At 48.5% G+C, this 19,695-nt stretch overlaps 1 protein-coding gene across 1 annotated transcript in view; it reads left to right on the top strand.

Annotated features, from left to right (window-relative positions):
- Positions 1-3,871: 3,871 nt before the first annotated feature.
- Positions 3,872-19,695, top strand: part of TNN (tenascin N) — a gene marked incomplete at its 5' end in the record, with an annotated part of 52,225 nt that continues 36,401 nt past the window's right edge. Inside the window, 5 exons of the mRNA XM_079935829.1 lie at positions 3,872-4,277; positions 5,920-6,294; positions 7,419-7,682; positions 11,371-11,556; positions 12,882-12,971. Coding sequence (XP_079791955.1) covers positions 3,872-4,277; positions 5,920-6,294; positions 7,419-7,682; positions 11,371-11,556; positions 12,882-12,971 — 1,321 coding nt within the window. The remainder of the gene's footprint in view (positions 4,278-5,919; positions 6,295-7,418; positions 7,683-11,370; positions 11,557-12,881; positions 12,972-19,695) is intronic.

Below are 19,695 nucleotides of genomic sequence, written 5' to 3'. Positions count from 1 at the left end.
GACAAAAGTCTCAAGCAGATTCCAGGGCTTTTCTGGTCATTTTGGGGGTTGGAAGAGAGCGCTTTTGTGAAAGGCAGGTCCATTCCCCATATCAGAGCCTCAGTGTCCTATCCAGACCCTGTCTTTTCTTTTCACCCAGTTTAGGCCGATGCTGGAATCCACAGATGAGCGGGAGGGCAGGGGACCGCGGTTGGCCCGGTGCTTTCTTTCCTGCATCCCCCCAGTCCAACCGGCACGTTGCTGACCGAGGCAGGGAGGGATGTCAGAAGAGAAGGGAAAAGGTGTCTTTATTTAGCGGGGGCAGGTGCAGTTCCCTCCGGTTGTCAGAAGCCCTTGTTATGGCAGCTGCTCCCAATGCTGGCTCCACCTGCCCCCTCTTTTATTCAGACAGTCCGCATTCTACGTTCTGTCAGCTCCTCTGGTAGTTTGCCCACTGGGGTGAGCTGTGGGGCTGCACCGTAACTCTGGCCCCAGCGGCATTGTTTCTGTGACACGGACTTGACCTATGGCAGAACTTAGGTATCCTTGTCTCCCCACACTCTGGGGTGCAAGCCCCTCCCTCTGTGGCCTCCCTCCATTGTCTGCTATGCAGCCTGTTTCAGGCAAAATCCCATCTCTGAATTCCTCCAGGCACGGGGCAGGCACTGGTCTCTTACCCTCCACCTCCTGTGTACCTCAACCTCCCAGCCCCAGAAAAACCTTCGGTACAGCAGCTTTCTTTAAACTGTGTGGACACTTACTACCCACTGTCCAAATCACCTGACAACAAGAAATGTCTCACTGACCATTCCATTACCTCTGCAAGGTGTTGCATCCAGTTTCTGGGAGGTAGTAGGTGCTCAGAAAAGGTGAGCTATTACTATTATCAACAATACATGCTTCAGATAATAGAAAGAGCCAAGAAGGAGCGTGGGGCAAAGGGGTAACATGAAGAAGAACTTTCCTTTGGAGTCATTCTGTTGAGTTTGCAGTGGTGGCATGACCTTTGGGGACAACATACAGGACATTTTTCCAAAGGAGGGGATTGCATAGAAATGGTATACACTGAACTCATTTGCTCTTTGTATCAGAATGTCAGTCGTATCAATGCAGAACAAGCACAGGCTTGCAATCAAATGCACTTAAATTAGAATCTTGACTCTGCTGCTTACTAGTTGAGCAACTCCTGGTAAGTGAGTTTACTTTCAACACCTGGTTCTTCACCCAGGGTAAGGAGAGTAGCACCAATCTTACATGAGGATTAAGTATGAGGATTACTGCACGTAGCCAGTGCCTAGCACGTAGCGGCAACCTGACAAATAACATTTAATATTATTGTAATGTTATTATTATTTTTTTTACATAACAATTCTGCCAGGGTCCTTCAGCCTCTATTTCCTCCACTTTCTGATACTGAATAAATGATGACTATTAAGAATTAAAGATTTTACACAGTATTAGAATTTGGTTTCATGACTAGGAAGTTGTCTTCCTTTTCCGAAGTTATCTGCCCAGGTCAATTCTTTTGATGGTGCTTTGCTGACTTCAGCTATGTATTTGGAGAAGAGGCAGCATCACATGAGGGCACATGGGGGACTTCTAGGAGCTAGCAATATTCTAGTTCTTTTTAAAAAATTTTTAACTGAAGTGTAGTTGACTTACTACATTATATTAGTTTCAGGTGTACAATGTAGTAATTTGATATTTTCATAAGTTACAAGCCATACAAAGTTATAAAATATTGACTATATTCCCTCTGCTGTACGTTATATCCTAGTAACTTATTTATTTTATACCTAGTAGTGTGTACCTCTTAATCCACTTCACCTCTTTTGTCCCTCCCCTAACCCCACACCCTCTGGTAACCACTAGTTTGTTCTCTGTATCTATTTCTGTTTTGTTATATTTATTCATTTGTTTTGTTTTTTAGATTCCACATATAAGTGAAAACATACAGTATTTGTTTTTCTCTGTCTGACTTATTTCACTAAGTATGATACCTTTCAGGTCCACATTATTCTAGTTCTTAACTTGGGTGGTGGTTCCATGGCTGTTGCCTTTATAACAATCCATTAAAACTATACAATTTATGTTGTATGTTCTTTTCAATATTGATATCACCCTTCCCAATAAAAAAGAGATAACAGAGAAAAGGAAGTCATACTCAGTAGTTGATTAAAAACCAAACAAACCTCAAAACATTTATTGGGCCCTTACTATGTGCTTGGCATGGCGCTAAGTGCTTTCCACATACAACGCAGTCAAGCAGACACTGTCATTCCCACTTTACGGCCGAGGAGACTAAAGCTTAGGATAAGGTAGTCTTCGCAAGGCTAGACACCTAGGACCTGTCCGATTCGCCCTTTCAGTACGTCGCAGTTGCCTTGCACAATGGGGCAGGAGAGCCCGGGCTTGCATGGGACACCAGGAAAGGACTAGGCTTCCTGACTTCTTCAATCTCTGGTCCAAATGCTTACGAGTCTCGAGTTGGTCACAGAAGTCCATTGTCAAGAGGCAGCTCTGCAGATTGGTTTCTGGATGACAGCCTGGCTGAGAGATGTCCTGGTGACTGAGTGCCTGGAAGTCAGTGGGAGGCACAAACCCAGTCCCTGTGGTCTGCCCTGACTCGGCTTGTTAGTGGTCAAGAATGTGCCATCCCAGAGGGGGGTCGGGGGCACCAGGGCAGAGGGGTCCTCTCACACACTGATGGTGCAGGAGGCCCTCACCTCCTGCTGGCGGTAGAGGTGGCAGAACCTAACAGCCAGCTCTGGTCCGGGTGGTCTGACTTACTAACCACCTGAGCGCTGGAGAAGTGGAGGCTGACTGAACCCCTCAGCACATGGGCCTCTGTGCTCCTGCCTTGGGAGGTCCCCAAGAGGAACTGGCCTTGGGTCCTATCCTTATGAGGCTTACAGCCTCGCATGGACACGAGCTGCATACAAGAGTGATTACAACACAAGAATAACCGCCAAGAGATGCACAGAGGGACCAATACATTTTTCTGAATGCTTAGCAGAAGGAGAGCTAGTTTCCAGCCGGGGTGAGGCAGGGGGTGTGAGAGAAGACTTCGTGCAGAAGGTATTTTTATTAGAAATTCTCTTCTTTTGCTGGCTTGTGGGCAGAGGTGGTGAGCAGGACACTGGCCCGGGGACTGAGTACAGGCTCTGCCCTTTCCTACTGTGGTACCCAGGTCAACATGCTCTATCCCTCGAGCCTTTGCCTCCTCATCTGTGTGAGGCAGTATGATGTTATCGTGACCAGAACAGACTCTGGAGCCAGATTTCCTGGGTTCAAATTCTGCCACTCTCGGCCGTGTGCCTGCAGGCAAGTCATTTGAGGTAACTGTGCCTCAGTTTCCCTATCTCTAAAATGGGGGTAACAGTATATTCCATGAAGGGTTGTTGTGACGATTGAATGAACTTATAAATGTAGAACATTAGAATAGTGCCTGGCACACAGCTTGTGCTCTATGTGCAGCTATGATTGTTGGTGTTGTTAGTGTGGGGGTGGTATTAGGGTCAAGTATAGATCAGGGATTAGGGCGAGCAAAGCCTGGTACACAGTATGCCCTGACTACAAGACGTTGTTCTTGTTATTACTGAAGTGCAGGTGAAATACAGAATTAGAAATGAAAAGGAGGGCCTCGAGGGAGTAGGAACAGTGTCAGCAAAGACAGGAGGCAAGAATGAGCAATGTGTGAAGAAGGAACAAAAAATAATCTAGTTCAGGTCCTCCATACAGGAGGCAATCTCTCTTCTGGTTTCTCAGCTTCCTGTGGACTCTTAGAATCCGTTAAAAAGGCCAATTTCCATCAGCTAATCTCCATGGCTTGCTTTTGAATGTTTTTCTGGATGCAGGCCTCCTGGAGCATCTGCTCCCTGTCGCTCCAAGGATGGGTCTCCAGGGGATGTTCTGCTTCCCCCTGGGGCTCCTGTTTGGCTCTGTGCTCTTGGTGGCCTCAGCCCCGTCCGCTCTCGAGTCTTCTGGCTGCAGCGAGAAGGAGCAACAGGTCACCGTCAGCCACACCTACAAGATTGATGTGCCCAAGTCCGCCCTGGTCCAGGTGGAGGCTGACCCCCAGCCCCTCCGTGATGATGGAGCCTCACTCCTGGCCCCAGGGGAGGCTGAGGAACAGAACATCATCTTCAGGCACAACATCCGCCTGCAGACGCCCCAGAAGGACTGTGAGTTAGCAGGCAGCATCCAGGACCTCCTGGCTCGGGTGAAGAAGCTGGAGGAAGAGATGGCGGAGGTGAAGGAGCGGTGTAGTGTCCAGCGCTGCTGCCCGGGAGCTGCTGGTGAGCTCACCACCTGGTATCCATTCAACAAACACTGAATGAGCACCTTCATGTGTTCCGCCAGCCTCATGACCACCCTGCCTCTCACTCTGGGTTTTCTCTAGGGGGTGCCACCATTGGCGCTTAGCTTCCAGGGGTTACCTTCAAGCCTGAGCAGGGAGGGACCAGCAACCCTTAAAGTGAGTCTGGACTCTTGGGTCAGTGCTTCTGGATGAGAACGCTTTTGGGTGCAGTTTTACCTGGGGATCCAGTCTCTATTGTAAGGGAAAGCAACGGGTTAGAGAGGAAAGCTCAATGGCCTTGGAGCTAGACAGGATTGGGTACAAATCCCAGTTCTGCCATTCTTTAGCTGTGTGACTTTGGGCAAATTCCTTAAGTTTCCGCAACTGTCCATTGAGGAGAATTCTATCAGCTAGTCTAGTTCTGAGAACTACGGATGATGTACAGAAGATTCCCGGCCATTAGGCAGAAAATCGTGAACTCTTTTATCAGTAATAAAGCACTACAATTTTTTTTTTTTTTTTTGCGGTACGCGGGCCTCTCACTGTTGTGGCCTCTCCCGTTGCGGAGCACAGGCTCTGGATGCGCAGGCTCAGCGGCCATGGCTCACGGGCCCAGCCGCTCCGCGGCATGTGGGATCCTCTGGGACCGGGGCACGAACCCGTGTCCCCTGCATCGGCAGGCGGACTCTCAACCACTGTGCCACCAGGGAAGCCCCTAGTACTACAATTTGATTTTACAAATAGTGAGTCCCCCCATCACCACATCTTTTTTTCAGCATAAACGGCCAGGCTGATCCAGATGATACTATAACCAGTGATACTTTGGCATATATTTTAATGCCTGAAGAAATCGCTACCGTTAAGAGCGCCTCTCATAAGCCAGACACAGAACTAGGCACGGAGGATGCTGTCATGAATAAAACAGCATGGAACTGCCCCTGAGGGACCTCGATGTCTAAAGTTTTTAGGAAGGAAAGAGGGTGTTCTGAGACAGGAGCTGGGGCTGGTGAAGAGACAGGGCTGACTGGCCCGCCCTCCAATTGCCTCTTGCTGTCTGGGGTTAGAGAGGGGAGCCTGGTTAATCCTTCTCCCGTCTGCCACCCCCATAATGAGATTGGGCTATTTGATAGCTTCTGCAGATCCACTTTTCCAGGCTTCACTTTGGGATCATTTCCCAAGGACCCAGCCTTGCTAGGTCCAGCCCCCTCCAACCAAGCTCTCACCCAGCCTGGAGCTCTCCTGCCTGGCCCCGGAGCCCTGTCCCTTAGTGTAAGCTGGCCCGCTGACATCCAGGTTGGAGCATTTAAGGCGGCTTCATAGAAAAGTACTAAACAATTAGCACCATTCACAGGGGAAGGAACCAAGAGAAGTCAAAGGAGCGCTCGGGATGAAAAGGGAAAGGCAAATGTGGTCCCTGTGGCTATTCAGACATAAAATATATCAATAGATCGCGCAGGTCCTCCTCTGGCCTAGGTTGGAAAAGGCAGACTCCCTGTGTTCCCCATAGGCCCTACCCTTCTCCACAGAAAGAGCTGTGCAGGACCCTGAAATCACCAGCCTGCTCTTAGGCGCCCCAGGGAAGGAGATTCCCCGCTCACAAGCCCTCAAGTCCCAGCTGACTGTTTTCCTCTCTCGGGCAGGTCTGAGTCACCACTGCAGCGGCCACGGGACCTTCTCCCCGGACACCTGCAGCTGCCACTGCGAGCAGGGCTGGGAGGGCGCCGCCTGCGAGCGGCCCGCCTGCCCCGGCGCATGCAGCGGCCACGGGCGCTGCGTGGACAGCCGCTGCCTGTGCGAGCAGCCCTACGTGGGGGCCGACTGCGCCTACCCCGCCTGCGCGGAGAACTGCAGCGGGCACGGCGTGTGCGTGCGCGGCGTCTGTCAGTGCCACGAGGACTTCACGTCTGAGGACTGCAGCGAGCGGCGCTGCCCCGGCGACTGCAGCGGCCAAGGCTTCTGCGACGCGGGCGAGTGCTACTGCGAGGAGGGCTTCACAGGCCTCGACTGCGCCCAGGGTGAGAGCAGAGATACGGCTTGGCCCGCCTCTCTTCTTAACTTGCCCCGGCGGTCCCCACTGCACCGTTTAACCATTAATTACATTTTCTCCTAAGAAGGGCACCCCCCCCCCACCTTTCGCCTACATCAGAATCCCCTGGAGGGCCTGTTAAAACACAGATTCCTGGACCCCTCCCGCAGGTTCTGGTTCAGCAGGTCTGAGGGACGGCCTGAGAACTTGCATTTCTAACAAGTTCCATGCTGATACTGCTGGTTTGAGGACCATAGTCTTACCTGATGGTGTGTGCCTGTGTTAGGTGTTACTGAATGAAGTCTTATGGCCCCAGGTGTTACTGAATGAAGTCTTATGGCCCCTGCTCGGGCCCTAGCCCTGCTGAGGCTCTCTGCCTGGTTAGGGGAGGGTTCTGGCTCTAGCAGCCAGTAACAAAACTTGAGCTGAAATCCACAAAACACAAGCTTTACTCAGTGGCCAAAGAATGGAGAAATGGTAACTAAGTTCACAGATCAACTTCTCCCACACCTGGCAAGAGAGATTTAATCCTAATGAGTAAAGACAAAGGGAGTAGGAGTGAGGCTAATGGCGGGGAAGCATATGCTTTAGTCTACCTGAGAAGGAGCAGTGCTTTTTCGAGGGAGTGGGGAACCACTCTCTTTTCATCCTTTTTTGGTCCTTAAAGTCCCCGTCATGGCTGCTGGCAGGTGTGTCATTTAATATGCTAATGTAGTAAATGAGCATCGAGTGAAACTCAGGGTCTGTCAGAGGTCAGGTTCACCATCTTGGTCCCAGCTGCTTCCATCTTTTTTGTTTGTTTGTTGGTAGCTTCCTTTCTCATCCCTGGACCATTTAATTTAAAGATTTATGTTAACTCCTGCTAAACGTGGAGGCTGGAGGGTTTTGAACAAAGACTTGGAGCAGCTCTGGCAACATAGGGGGTCAATATTAACTCCTAACCAGATAATAACTTTTGGGGGTCCACACTGGTGCCTTACACAGGCTCTGTATCCTCCACACCCACTGTCATAGTGTTAAGTATAAAGTAGGTGCTCCATGAATACATATTGGCTCTGGATTCCCACCCTTCTTTCCTCACCGTCTGCATGCTTGTTCCTGTTCTGTGTGCAGTGGTCGCCCCCCAGGGTCTGCAGCTGCTCAAAAGCACAGAGGATTCCCTGCTGGTGAGCTGGGAGCCCTCCAGCCAGGTGGACCACTACCTCCTCAGCTACTACCCCCTGGGGAAGGAGCTCTCTGTCAAGCAGATCCAAGTGCCCAAGGAGCAGCACAGCTATGAGATCCTTGGCTTGCTGCCTGGAACCAAGTACATAGTCACCCTGCGCAACGTGAAGAAAGAGATTTCCAGCAGCCCACAGCATCTACTTGCCACCACAGGTGAGGAAGCAGCCAGATGCCCCAGGTTTCCCAGTAGAGGCTCTGTTTTAAGCATTTTCTTCCATTGTCCCCACAAGTACCCTTCTACTACCCCAGGCTATTGCCCTGATTTGGGGTTTGGAAAACATAGCTGTTGCAATCCTAGGTTCTGAAGAAAAGTATCCATTCTTGTTCCTCTCTCTTTCCTCCATGATTATTGGGTCCTCCAAGCCAGTGATGGAGCCTGCTGGTTTGGGGCTCACAGCATCCTCTCTATCCCTGAGATTAGTGAGGTCTGATTGCCCTGCACCCACATACAAGCAGCCTTGGAGTACACCTGCATCCGCAGGCCCTCACTGAGCCCCTGTGACCATTCAGCAAGATCAAGCTGGTATGGATGGGGGTCTGCTGAAGTCACCTGTATCAATTAGATTCATCCCAGCAGAAAAGAGAGGGTACAAACAGGGTAGCTGAAGGAAGTTTAATGAAGAGGTTATTTATAGAGGTATAAGTAGGGTTTAGAGGATGAAACACTCTAGGACTAGCATCAGTGGGGATCCACCCCAGTATGAAGGGGCAGGGGATGGAAGTTGGTACTGAGACCCAGAAAGGACTTTAGGAGAGGGCTGCCTGATGGTAGAGGGATGCAGGCAGTCTACTGTGTCCCCACCAGGAGGGAGTGAGGAGATCTGTTGCCCTCTTCTGGTGACTCTCAATGGCTGAACATGACCAGAAACCAGAGGTCCAGGGAACCAGGCTAATGCATTTCATAGAGGTCATAATCTGGGATACAGAGCAGGAAGGAGGATGGATCTGGAGAGATGGAGTCTCCAGGGCACCACTAAATGCTATCAAAATGCTTGGAAGGACAAGCATCATTGCTTATTCTTTAGAAATTCTTATTTTCTCATGGAAGTACTTGAGGCAGCCTAGATCTTCAAGGGTTTGGAGAAACCTAGTTGTTTGAGTGATTCGGATTCATTCCTTTTCTCAGCATACTTTATTGAACATTTACTATGTGCCAGGCACTGTCCTAGGTGCTAATAAAAATGAGCTGCCTCCATCTTGCCCTAAACTCTTGAGGAAAATCCAGGGACATCCAGGTGGATGGGCCTTTGACATGCAGTGTCTTTGGAGAATCATCAGACTGCCTGTCCTTTTTGGTGGTAAGGGTAGAATAGCGTAGGGATAGCTCAGTGTTGGAAAGAGCCACGAAGGACTTGGCATGCTTGGGAGGGCAATTTGTGATTGCCTTTGTCAACGCCCTCCAGCCAAAGACCCCTCAGGGCACCCCTGTAGTTGAACAAGTTGGGTTTATTGATGGTTGCAGCATCGGAGCACACACACCATGGGGGACCATGGGTGCCTCAGTAAGACAGTGTAAGAGGGGACTGGTGTAGAAGTTGGGCTTGTATTAGGTGATTTGGGGGAAGAGTTAAGGAAGCAGGGGTTTGCTTTGGATTGCATGCTGTCAGGAACTGGGGGTAATCCTTTGATTGGTATCTTAGTGAATCTTATGTGGAAAGAGGGCAGACTAGAGGGAGGCTAGAGCTGTCATTGGTAAAAAAGGAACAGTCACTCATACCAGTCAGGAGGGAGGATGTTTAGTCACTTTTGTGAGTTGGACAATGTTTCGTTCATGTTTTGCCTGGGTGCAGATGTGATCTTGGAATCGTCTCCTTTGGTCTTAATTTGGCATGGCCACAGAGCACCTTGTCTGCTGTTGATGTCCTGTGGAATTATTTATGTTCAACAGGAGAGCACCAAGGCCCACCTGTGAGAGCCAGGCCAGCTCCCAGCTGTCGGGCTCCTTTTCTCTTTCCCCTTTTTTTTTGGCGGTACGTGGGCCTTTCACTGTTGTGGCCTCTCCCACCGCAGAGCACAGGCTCCGGACGCGCAGCCTCGGCAGCCACGGCTCACGGGCCCAGCCGCTCCGCGGCATGTGGGATCCTCCCGGACCGGGGCAGTAACCCGTGTCCCCCGCATCGGCAGGCGGACTCTCAACCACTGCGCCACCCCATTTTTGTCTGTGGCTGCATCTGCATTTAGACAGGACGGTGCTCACAGCCTCTCAATGAAGAGCCGAGACACCTGTTGTGAAAGTCTTAGCAACCCCTCTAGGCTTCTTGCTCTAGGGACTTGTAAAATCCTGTGACTGTGAAGTCGTCTTTCTAATCGGATTCAAGTGAAACCCATTCTGGTTTGCTCCTCCGGGGAGCCTCAGCCGGAGAGACACTTATCCCCATAATCATCTTGAACCTTTTCATTAAGATCCTGCTTTTTCACTTGTGAGCCATGTAGGGCCCCTTCTGTAATCCTTGAGTCACTTTCATTACTCGCCTCTTGACCTGTTCCCTCAAGGAATTCCCATCTTTGAGGGAAGAACCTGGAGGCGGGCAGGTAGAAGGCAGAGCTTGGGCAGGAGTGCTTCAGGGGAAACGCTCCTTGAGCTTCTTTATCCATAACAGAGGGAATCAGAAACGTTCAGAGCCATGGGACCTTGAGAGCGTAGAGTTCACCCCTTGCCTGGTGCACAAATTCTCTGTCCTACGTCCTTGACAAGGGGTCAGTCAGTCTGGTGGGAACACCTTCAGAGCCAAGGCACTGGAGGTGAGGAAGGGGCGAGGCTGAAAGTCTGGGGGCTTGTCTTTCCTGTTACAAACTTCAGGCCAGGTGACATCGGCCTGGGATATGGACATTGGAACTCAAAGTGTTCCCAGAGACCCCAGACCCCTCTTCAAAACCACCCAACAGTTCTTCCCACAGAGCCACATCAGCGATACATTCCTTTGTAATAAGCATTATATTTTCATCTTTTTCTGAGTGGAGGGGTGAACATTTAGCCATGACTACTTTACTATGGGAGTTCCCTGGTGGTCTAGTGGTTGGGATTGCAGAGGCCTGGGTTTGATCCCTGGGTTTGGCTCAGCGTGGCCAAAGTACAAATCAAATAAAATAAAACACTGCACTCTCTTAAAAAAAATACTTTACTGTGAATAAATGTGCACAGTAACTCTCTTCCTTCACAGGATGTACCGGTGGGGCAGCTGAGGACACCAGGTACCTGGTGGAGGTACTAAAATTTGGTAGAAGGTGCAGGAAGGATACTCAGAAGGACCAACTTAAAATTCTCCTACTTCATAGCTTTGCCTGTGTTTAATCCTTGTAGGAGAATTTGAGAGAAGGGGAAGGAGCTGTGATTTGGGAGACTGAGGAAAGAGCTGGTTGTATTACCAGTGTTATACTCCAGAAAATTGGAAATACATTTCCCAAACTCTACCTGGAGGGGCCTTGAGCTTCTCATCCTAAGGTTGAGTCTCTGTGGGCAGGGCCTCTGCAGCTAAAGGGTGAGTGTTTAGTTCAGAGCTGTGTGAACCCTGGCCGAGTGGGTTGGCTGGTTGGCCTAGGAGGCAAGGTTCAGGGTTTGGCCACAGCAGCGTGGACAGGGCGGACTGCATGGCATCTGATGGGGTGGGATGGGGGAGAGGCTTCCCGAAGGACAGTCTATCCTCCATGCACAATGTGAAAACCAACCATTATTTGCTACTTTGGTAGTTCTAGGACACCTCCTAAGGACTGTGTCCTGGGGCTGAAGCCTGCTTTCAGTGTGTCAAGAAAGGGAGCTGACCTGGGAGCCAGTGTCTTGTTACAGACCTGCAGGCCCCTGATGTTCACTGCTTTCTCTTGCCCTCCCTGACCCCTGCCCTAGATCTTGCTGTGCTTGGCACTGCCTGGGTGACGGATGAGACTGAGAACTCCCTCCATGTGGAGTGGGAGAACCCCCCGACCAAGGTGGACTACTACAAGCTGCAGTATGGCCCCCTGACAGGGCAAGAGGTGGCCGAGGTCACCGTGCCCAAGAGTAGTGACCCCAAGAGCCGGTATGACATCACAGGTAAGAGCCAACACTGGGGATGTGAGATGTTTGCTAGTGGATGCTGAAGCGGGGACAGTGCGTGCAGAGGGGACCAGCATCTGTAGCACTCAGGTGTGCACAGAGGGTCCTGGGGCCTTGGGAATCACCTGAACCCTGACCCGGGAACTCCCAGAGGTGAGCCCACTCTGGGGGCCCGAGGTCTCTGCTCCAGCATTCCAGCACTGCCTCTGGAAGCTTGGAGCACCTGGGTAACAGATTACACATCCGAAATCTTCTCCCAAGTCAGCTAACCCTCTGGAAGCCCCTGTCTGTGTCTCGGGGTGGCTTTGATGGGACACAGACATTCCTTTTGGAAGAACTGGTGTGTGTGTGTGTGTGTGTGTGTGAGAGAGAGAGAGAGAGAGAGAGAGAGAGAGAGAGACATTGGTTGACTGAGGTTGGTTCGTTCAGTGCCATATGTGGAAGGAGCTGAGCTAGGCGGGCCTGGTGTAGGGCGCTCCTATCCCAGGTGACAGAGCTAACTCTGGGAGAGCTGGAAATCAGACGGCTGCAAACAGAACGGGGCCACGTAGGGCTGGGTAATGTTTTGTGACACCTGAAGTTTGTACAATTTTCAGTGTCCTCTTTAAGAAAAGTAATACACAAGCACGAATACCCAATTCAGCACATGGCCTTGGAAGGGGCCCTGAGGCTTTTTAGCTCCACGGTGAGTCCTCCTCTGGGGCCTTGTCCTGCCATCTACTCCCTGCATTCTGTCTTGAGAGGTCATCTTGCGGTTCTCAATGTTTTGTGCGGTGGCAAATCGCGTGTGTGCCTCATACATGCTGCTGTTTGCCCGCAGTTCACCACCAGAGTCTGAATATTTGTGTCATGAGAAACAGTCATTCAAGTTGCCGCTACAGAGAAACAACAAACAAAGATAAAGAAAAAAGAAAAAGAAAGGGCAAATTAAAGCAAAGAAAATAAAGAGGGAAAAATTAAGCTAATTATTACAATGGGGAGGAAAGAAACTTTTGAGGGAAAAGGATTGTTGGGAGCAGAAAAACATTTGGGCTGTAAATACAATTGGGAAATAAGGTCTAGTGGTCCAAGAAAGGAGCTGGAACTCCATTAACTTCATCTCATCCGCTCTGGCCCGCGCTTCATGACGGATAAGCTCCGCAGTGATGCCTCGTATTCCACTGGTCCTGCAGCTCTTTAGCTGCCTTAGGTAGATTATAGTCTTGAGGAGAGAAGCTTAGCCCTCTCCACACCCTCACAGGAGAAATCCTGGGGAAGAGCAGTGCTGGGGCTCGAGGGTCTGGAGCCTGTACTCACACCCAGCACTGGCTGCTTGTTTCTAGGTCTGCAGCCCGGGACAGAATATAAGATCACAGTCGTCCCCATGAGGGGAGACCTCGAGGGCAAGCCGATTCTCCTGAACGGCAGGACAGGTAAGAACAACGGGGAGGCACTATGAATGCATCTCATGTTTGTATTCTGATATTTTCTTGGCTGACTCCTCTTTGGATAAAAACTCTGGGATCTGTGTGTAGAGACAGCCTGTCTCTTTGTGTACTGACATCTTTTGGGGGACAGGAGAGGGGAAGCAAACTTCTTCTATTTCAAATATGTTTTGCTATTGAAAATCTCTTCCAGGATCCTGGAGTTAAGGGGAAAGGCCATTTCCAGCTCCTTTCTGCTTATTTTAGTAGCTTCAATCACTGGGTTTTTTTTTAAGGCATTTATTATCTTGGACCTAGGCACACAGCTCCACATTACTTAAGACAGGTGATTTATAAATTTTTTCTTGTCATTCCTGTGGTGTTTTCATGACAAACACATTCAGGGAGTTTGCTTTAAAATGTCAAAAGATATTAAAGACTTTCACATGGGAGTAGCAATAGATTTAGCATCTGCAGATTGAGAAAATATACAATGACAAACATTGCTATAAATCAGTAACATGTGACAGTCAGTTTGTAATTTATTAATCAGAAAAGAATTTGAAATCCTTGTAGTTACATATGCAAGATATCCTATGTGAGTTTTAGTTTTTAGGCAGTGCTTGAGCCTGTATTGAATTGTGAGCCTCCTGCAGTCACCCTGTGCTCCTGCCAAGTCGAGTCGGGAGGTGGTGATCTAGAGCCTACAGCCACCCGCTAGAGGCTAATCCTTGGAGCCGGCAAAGAAGGGATCTTTGAATTTTGAGACTTCCTTGAAAAGTTTCGTAGTTCTTTTCAGTTCAGTCCTGGCAGTAGCTGGTTAGGGTGGTGAGAATAAGGGTGAGATGGTGCAAGAATTGAGTTCACTATTTCAGCTGCCAAATAGGTTGCATATCTGGAGTGTGAAAGAGTTGTAGAGTCGGGCAATTATAAAAGATACTTTAATTTTCAACCATACAGTATAGACTGTGCAGCCTGCATGAATGGTGAACTAGTGAAACACGTTGGTGAATTCGAAAATGGCAAGTCCTTCCTTGCTTCTAGTGCCTTTCTCTTCAGCTGTGAATTAATTGAGAGCCTACCATGCACAAGGCATTATACCACTAAGCACTGCTCATAAATTATCTCATTTAGTTCTCATCATAATCCTGTGTGGTAGGTCCTATTATTATTTCCAAGTCACATATAAGACAACTGAGGCTTGGAGAAATTAAGCTCAAGGTCGCCCAGCCGGGAAATGATAGGGCTGGGATTTGAACCCAGGATGTCCACTTTGGTGGACCCCAAACTAAAATGCCACCTACTTTTACTTCTCTGTCCATTATTTCCGGTTAATTTTCATACTGTTTACTCCCTAACTAAAAAAAAAAAAAAATTCTGTGAGTCCTCATTGTCTTTGGATAACATAGACTTCTTTTATCTTGGCCTCTGTGGGCCCCTCCAACCTGGGCCATTGTTCTCAAAACTTCCCAACAGGAAGCCTTCCTGCAGCTGGACTGTTCTTGGGGCTCCCTAACACAGAAGGCTTATCTCTACCTCGTGGGTTTGGTCGTGTTGTTACCCCTGCCTAGGAAATTCTCCACTGTTATCTCTAGCTATCAATTAATTCAGTTCAACAGACATTAATTGCAGAGTACCATTGGGTCCTAGAGACACAAGCCCTTTAGTTACTTCCAAAGATGATGAGCTCTGGTCCCTGCCCTTCAGGGGCTCACAGCAGTAATATCGCTCATCCTTCTGGGTCATCTCCAGCATTAGCTGCTCCACTGAGGCCTTCTCGGACAATTTTAAATGGCAGCCATCTTTGCCTTTGAATTTCTAGAGCATTTAATTACATATGGCCTTGAATTGCTAGTTAACCTTTCAAGCATATTATCCCAACTAGAAGTTGAGCATTCAAGAAATGTTTTTTTATTTTCAATACTATTCTAAAAGCAGGATGGGATATTTTATTGGATTGCAAATAAATTTGTGTTATGTGTCTTACCAACATGAAAATAAAAGACACAATAATTTCTAAGGTCAGGAAGCACTCTCAAACCTGGCTAGACAATTAATGTAAGGGGGAAAAAAAAGTCTCTCTTTTCTCCAGGTGTCTTGCATTCCATGAGATGGAAAAACACTGGAATATAAGAATGGCATAAGCATGTGCAGGGAGGAAATGGCACAGTTCAGGTATTTTCCATTTAACGAGTCACTCAGTGGAACTAATACCATGAAAGTGAAAGGGTCGATTGGAAATGCTCACCCTGTTAACATACTCAAAGCGCGCTGAAAGGCACTTCTAGAAAGGCAAGGCTTTAGAAACAGATCAGTTTCCGGAGAAGCAAGCACCGGCCAGGCCAGTGTCTCCAGGGAGAAATGTCCCTGAACTCCTCCATCAGACTGTCACAGCCACTTCACATCAAATGACAAGAGAGGCAGACCCCTAACTAAGAGGTGATGCTATCCCTTTTTTCTTCATTTCTCCATCTGTAAAATGAAAGGTTGGACTAAATGCATTTCAAGTCCCTTCTCTTATTTTTTTTATGATTATGATTCTTTAATCATGTCTGTAAGTCATGCCTTTCCATGGTAAGTCTAAAACAAAGGACCGCTTGCTTTGTTATAATTTCCCACGCTCCCATGCACAGCAGAGCATAGAGCCTAGCATATTCGCTTAACAATTTTCTCAGAACTTTTCCCCTTAGACTATGTTATGAAATAGAAGTTTTGGCAACTCTTATTATCCTTTTCGCTTTTTATTGCTTCCCAAACACAATGCTTCATTTTGAAATGGCCCAGCCCCCAAAACTTTCCTTCTCAAACGCCTTCATGTTTCAAGATGAGCTCCTGTCAACACTCAGAACTCCTGTCTCTCACAGCCTCCCCACACATACACCCAATAGCTGAAAAACAATGAGGATCTCTAGCATTTGTGTGTTCTAGGTACCGTGGGGCTTCATAAACATTATATTCGATCCTTCTAAAAGCATTGTAAGCATTATTATTCCCGTTTCACAGGTGAGAAAATTGAAGCCTACAAAGTTTAGGAGATTCAGAGTGAACTAGTGAATGGCATTTGAATTTAGGTTCGCTTTCCAGAAGCAAAGCTAGAGGATAGCAGGAAGGTGGGTTGATCTCTTTGCGTACATTCTCTACAAATGGTGCCTTTTGAATAATGTTATTGCCACAATGAAAAGCAGTAGAGGAGACCTGAGAAAGCATAGCTACTATAGTCCAGAGGCACCTCTTCCGTGAACTCACCTTCAAACCAGTAGCATAGGCCCTGTCCCCCATCTCTGCCTCCAAACCCATAATATCCTCATGGATTTCAGACCTTGGTTGTTCCATTTTCCACTACGCCACCTGGGTGACTCACAAGTGGCCGTTGTGAATGGAGAAGGCTGTCCCTAATGCCTGTGGCCATGGGTTGGAGTGTGGACCCGTGCTGTTGGGTTTGCCAGCATAGACTGAGGACAGCCGTGCCCTACCCAGTCCTGTGGTGAATCTTGTTATAGAGTGGAATAATCTTTCCTGATGTGTCTAGAGCTCTTAATTAGCCTTTTCTGTATCCTCAGTTTTGTAAATTAAATCTCTGACACGGGGCTTACCTTTATTCCAATACATGCACTCAAAAGTGAATCCTACCTATCAAGCCTCTTAAATCTTGTTTTAAATCTCCCTAACCTCAGTGGCCCTGAGAAAGGTCCCACCGGGGCAGCTGGTGTCCAGCAGGTGGGAAGTTGCAGCCTGAGGAGGAAGTTGGGGCTGGGATGGCAGGGCCTGTCTCCCAGTTGAGGCTGCTGCTGGGACTCCTGTAGGATTTGGCCAGCTGCTGCAGCTACCAGAAGGCTTTGTTCCACGGCAAAAACTATTTATGATCCTCACATTCCTTCTTGGCAGAGAGGGGGGTTTTGGTCCTGCTAAGCTGGCTTCTTCCAATGATGTGGCGTATTGTGCGGGGTCACAATATCACTGAGGCTTTCCTTCTACATCTGTATCTTGGCGTCTGATTCCCATCCTGCAATTTATCAAAAAAAAGAGCAGCTCTTTGAAGAGCCTCCTACTGACTTAAGTTGTTGTTGTTGTTAGGGAGTTGAGAGAAAAGGGGCAGGGAGTCCTGAGTTCCAGGCTGGCCCAGCCTCTCACTGGCTTTATGGGTTTGGAGAAGTCCCATCTCCTCTCTGGGCTTGGTCTCTGTAACCCTGACATGATGTGATTCTATTTTTCCTTCCTACCTTCTCACTCTTCATAGCCAAGATGTCTTTTCCTGGTTCTCCTCCATTCCTGGGGGTTCTGGGACTATTGGCGGGGGAAGGAGCTTCAGGGCTGTGTGTCAGAAATCAGGCCTTGTGTCAGAAATCTATACTCTCCTGAATTGGTTCCCATAATCACTGGTGGCAGCTTATCCCTGTTCACCCAAGTGGGATGGACTGGCCTCAATCCATAGAAAGTGATGGAAAGACAACATTCAGTTTCTTCTTTGAGGGTCATTCTCTCATCTTTCTGATCTCTGCTTTCCTAGATGTTAGAGTGTTATAGTGGCTGCCACAGAGCTAAATTGTGTGATCCCCAGAGGTAGCCCCTCATCTCACGTTCATTCCTATGTGCTTTTTATCTCTAAGAAAAGGTGTGTTACATAAGCTTACTTTTTGCAAATAACCTACAAAACTCTAATGTGTCTAAAAAACCAACTGCCATTGATTGACCACATACTATGTGCCAGGAGCTTTTCATACATTACTCTATCTAACCTCATAATAATAACATAATATTTCCTCCATCCACCCAGCTGGATGTGATGGATCTTGAGAGGGCTGCACACACAGGCAGCCCTGACCCTTCAAAGCCATGGACCTGTGCTGAGGGTTCTGGCAGCCGTGGTGGCACGCACTGATCTGGGGCAGGGAGTGGTGGTGGGAGGCACTTCTGGGGCTGTGGGTTGTACAGATGTGGGAGAGGATGAGGGCCAGGGACTTCAAGAGGCAGGACTCTCTGGGTGTTCCCCATCTTCACTTTTCCAGTCCAAATGTCCCCACTCCCGATTTGGTACCAATTTCCCCCTATTGACATATCACCATTGGAGGCTCTCTTCATTGCCTCCCTGTCATGTGCAGAATCATGCTATGCACAGAAAGGGGCAATGGGATGAGGTGGGAGTCCTCTCCCCTGCTGTGTACACTTTTTCCTGAGCATCCTCTTAGAGCCTACTCGAGCCCCCAGAGGCCCAGGACATGGCCCTGTTAGTGTCTGTGTTCTGACTGCACTGCCCTTTCATCCCAAGAGGCCCACTCTACCAAATGGGTATGAGGTATGCCCAGACCCTGTCTCCCAGAGGCAACAGTCTGGGACCATTTCCTCTTTCTAGTTGCCACTCCAAGTTCCAATCCACTAGTGCTTCTGGGTTTCAGGTTGCAAGAAATTTTCAGGTCATACTTTATCTATTTTATTTGTAGTTTGGTATTATCATTCTTAGTAGTAGTCGTAGTTCCATAAGAAGAGGCCGATGGTAGTGCCACTTAGCCTATGGTGGTATAAGGTGGAAATGTATAGTCTTTGGTAGATAGGACTGGGTTCAAATCTTGGCTCTACCAGTTAATATGTCCAAAAGTAAACCCTTGGTCCCATTCCTCTCCCTAGCTTCTACTGAAAACCCTGCCCTCCCTCAGATCTCCCCATCTCTGTAAATGGTCACTCCTTTCTGCAAATTGCTAAAGACCCAAACCAACAAGTCATTATAGCCCACATCAAATTCATGAGCAGATTCTGGCAGCTCTGTCTTTGAAATCTCCCCAGCCCACTTTCATCTGCCACAGTTGTCCACGTTCCTGTCATCTCATACATAAACTGTTGTAGCAGCTTCCTAGGTGACCTCCATTCTTGACCTGCAATAGTCTGTACTCTCTGCAGCAGCCAGAGGGGTCCTTTTATAAAGCAAGTCAGATCATGTCATTCTCCTGTGAAAACCCCCCAGAAGCTTCTTATCTCATTCAGTGCAAAAGCCAAGTTGTTACAATGACTTTCAAAGGCATCTATTTGCCTCTTCACCTCATTGGCCTCACCTCCAGCCACTCGACCTCCTCACTTACTCTGTCCGGATGCACTGGCCTCCTGCTGTTCCCCAAATATGTGGAGCAGGGTCTTTGAACTTGCTGCTCCCTCTGCCGGGAATGAGGTTGCCCAGATTGCATGTGGCCCAATGCCTCATTTCATTTCAGTCTTTGCTCAGCTGTTACCTTCTCACTGACCTTCCTTCTAAAATCACAAATATCTTTTGTTCCTCACTTTCTAATTCCTTTGCCTTGCCCTATTGGGCTTCCCAATACTATCCCCACTTGTTTATTGTCTGGCTCTTCCAGGAGAATGTAAGCTCCCTGGTAGAGAGTCTTTATTCTCTTCATTGCTTATATTAGTTTCCTAGGGCTGCTATAACCAAGTACCAAAAACTGGGTGGCTTAAAACAGAAATTGAGTGTCTCACGGTTATAGAGGCTAGAAGTCTGAAATCAAGGTGTCAGCAGGGCCACGCTCTCTCTGACAGCTCAAGGTGTTCCTTCTTTGTCTCTTCCAGCCTCTGGTGTTCGTTGGCAATCCTTGCATTCTTTGACTTGTACACGAAGCGCTGCAATCACACGGCTGTCTTCTTCCTGCGTGTCTTCATCTTGTCTTTCCTTGTATGTGTCTGTCTCTGTGTCCAAATTTCCCCCTTTTATAAGCACAGCAGTCATATTGGATCAGGCCCACCCTAATGA

This window comes from Stenella coeruleoalba (assembly GCF_951394435.1).
Source record: "Stenella coeruleoalba genome assembly, chromosome: 1".
NCBI classification, from domain to species: domain Eukaryota; kingdom Metazoa; phylum Chordata; class Mammalia; order Artiodactyla; family Delphinidae; genus Stenella; species Stenella coeruleoalba.
The sequence above is the reverse complement of the archived record's forward strand: the minus strand, read 5'-3'. Positions and strand labels throughout refer to the sequence as shown.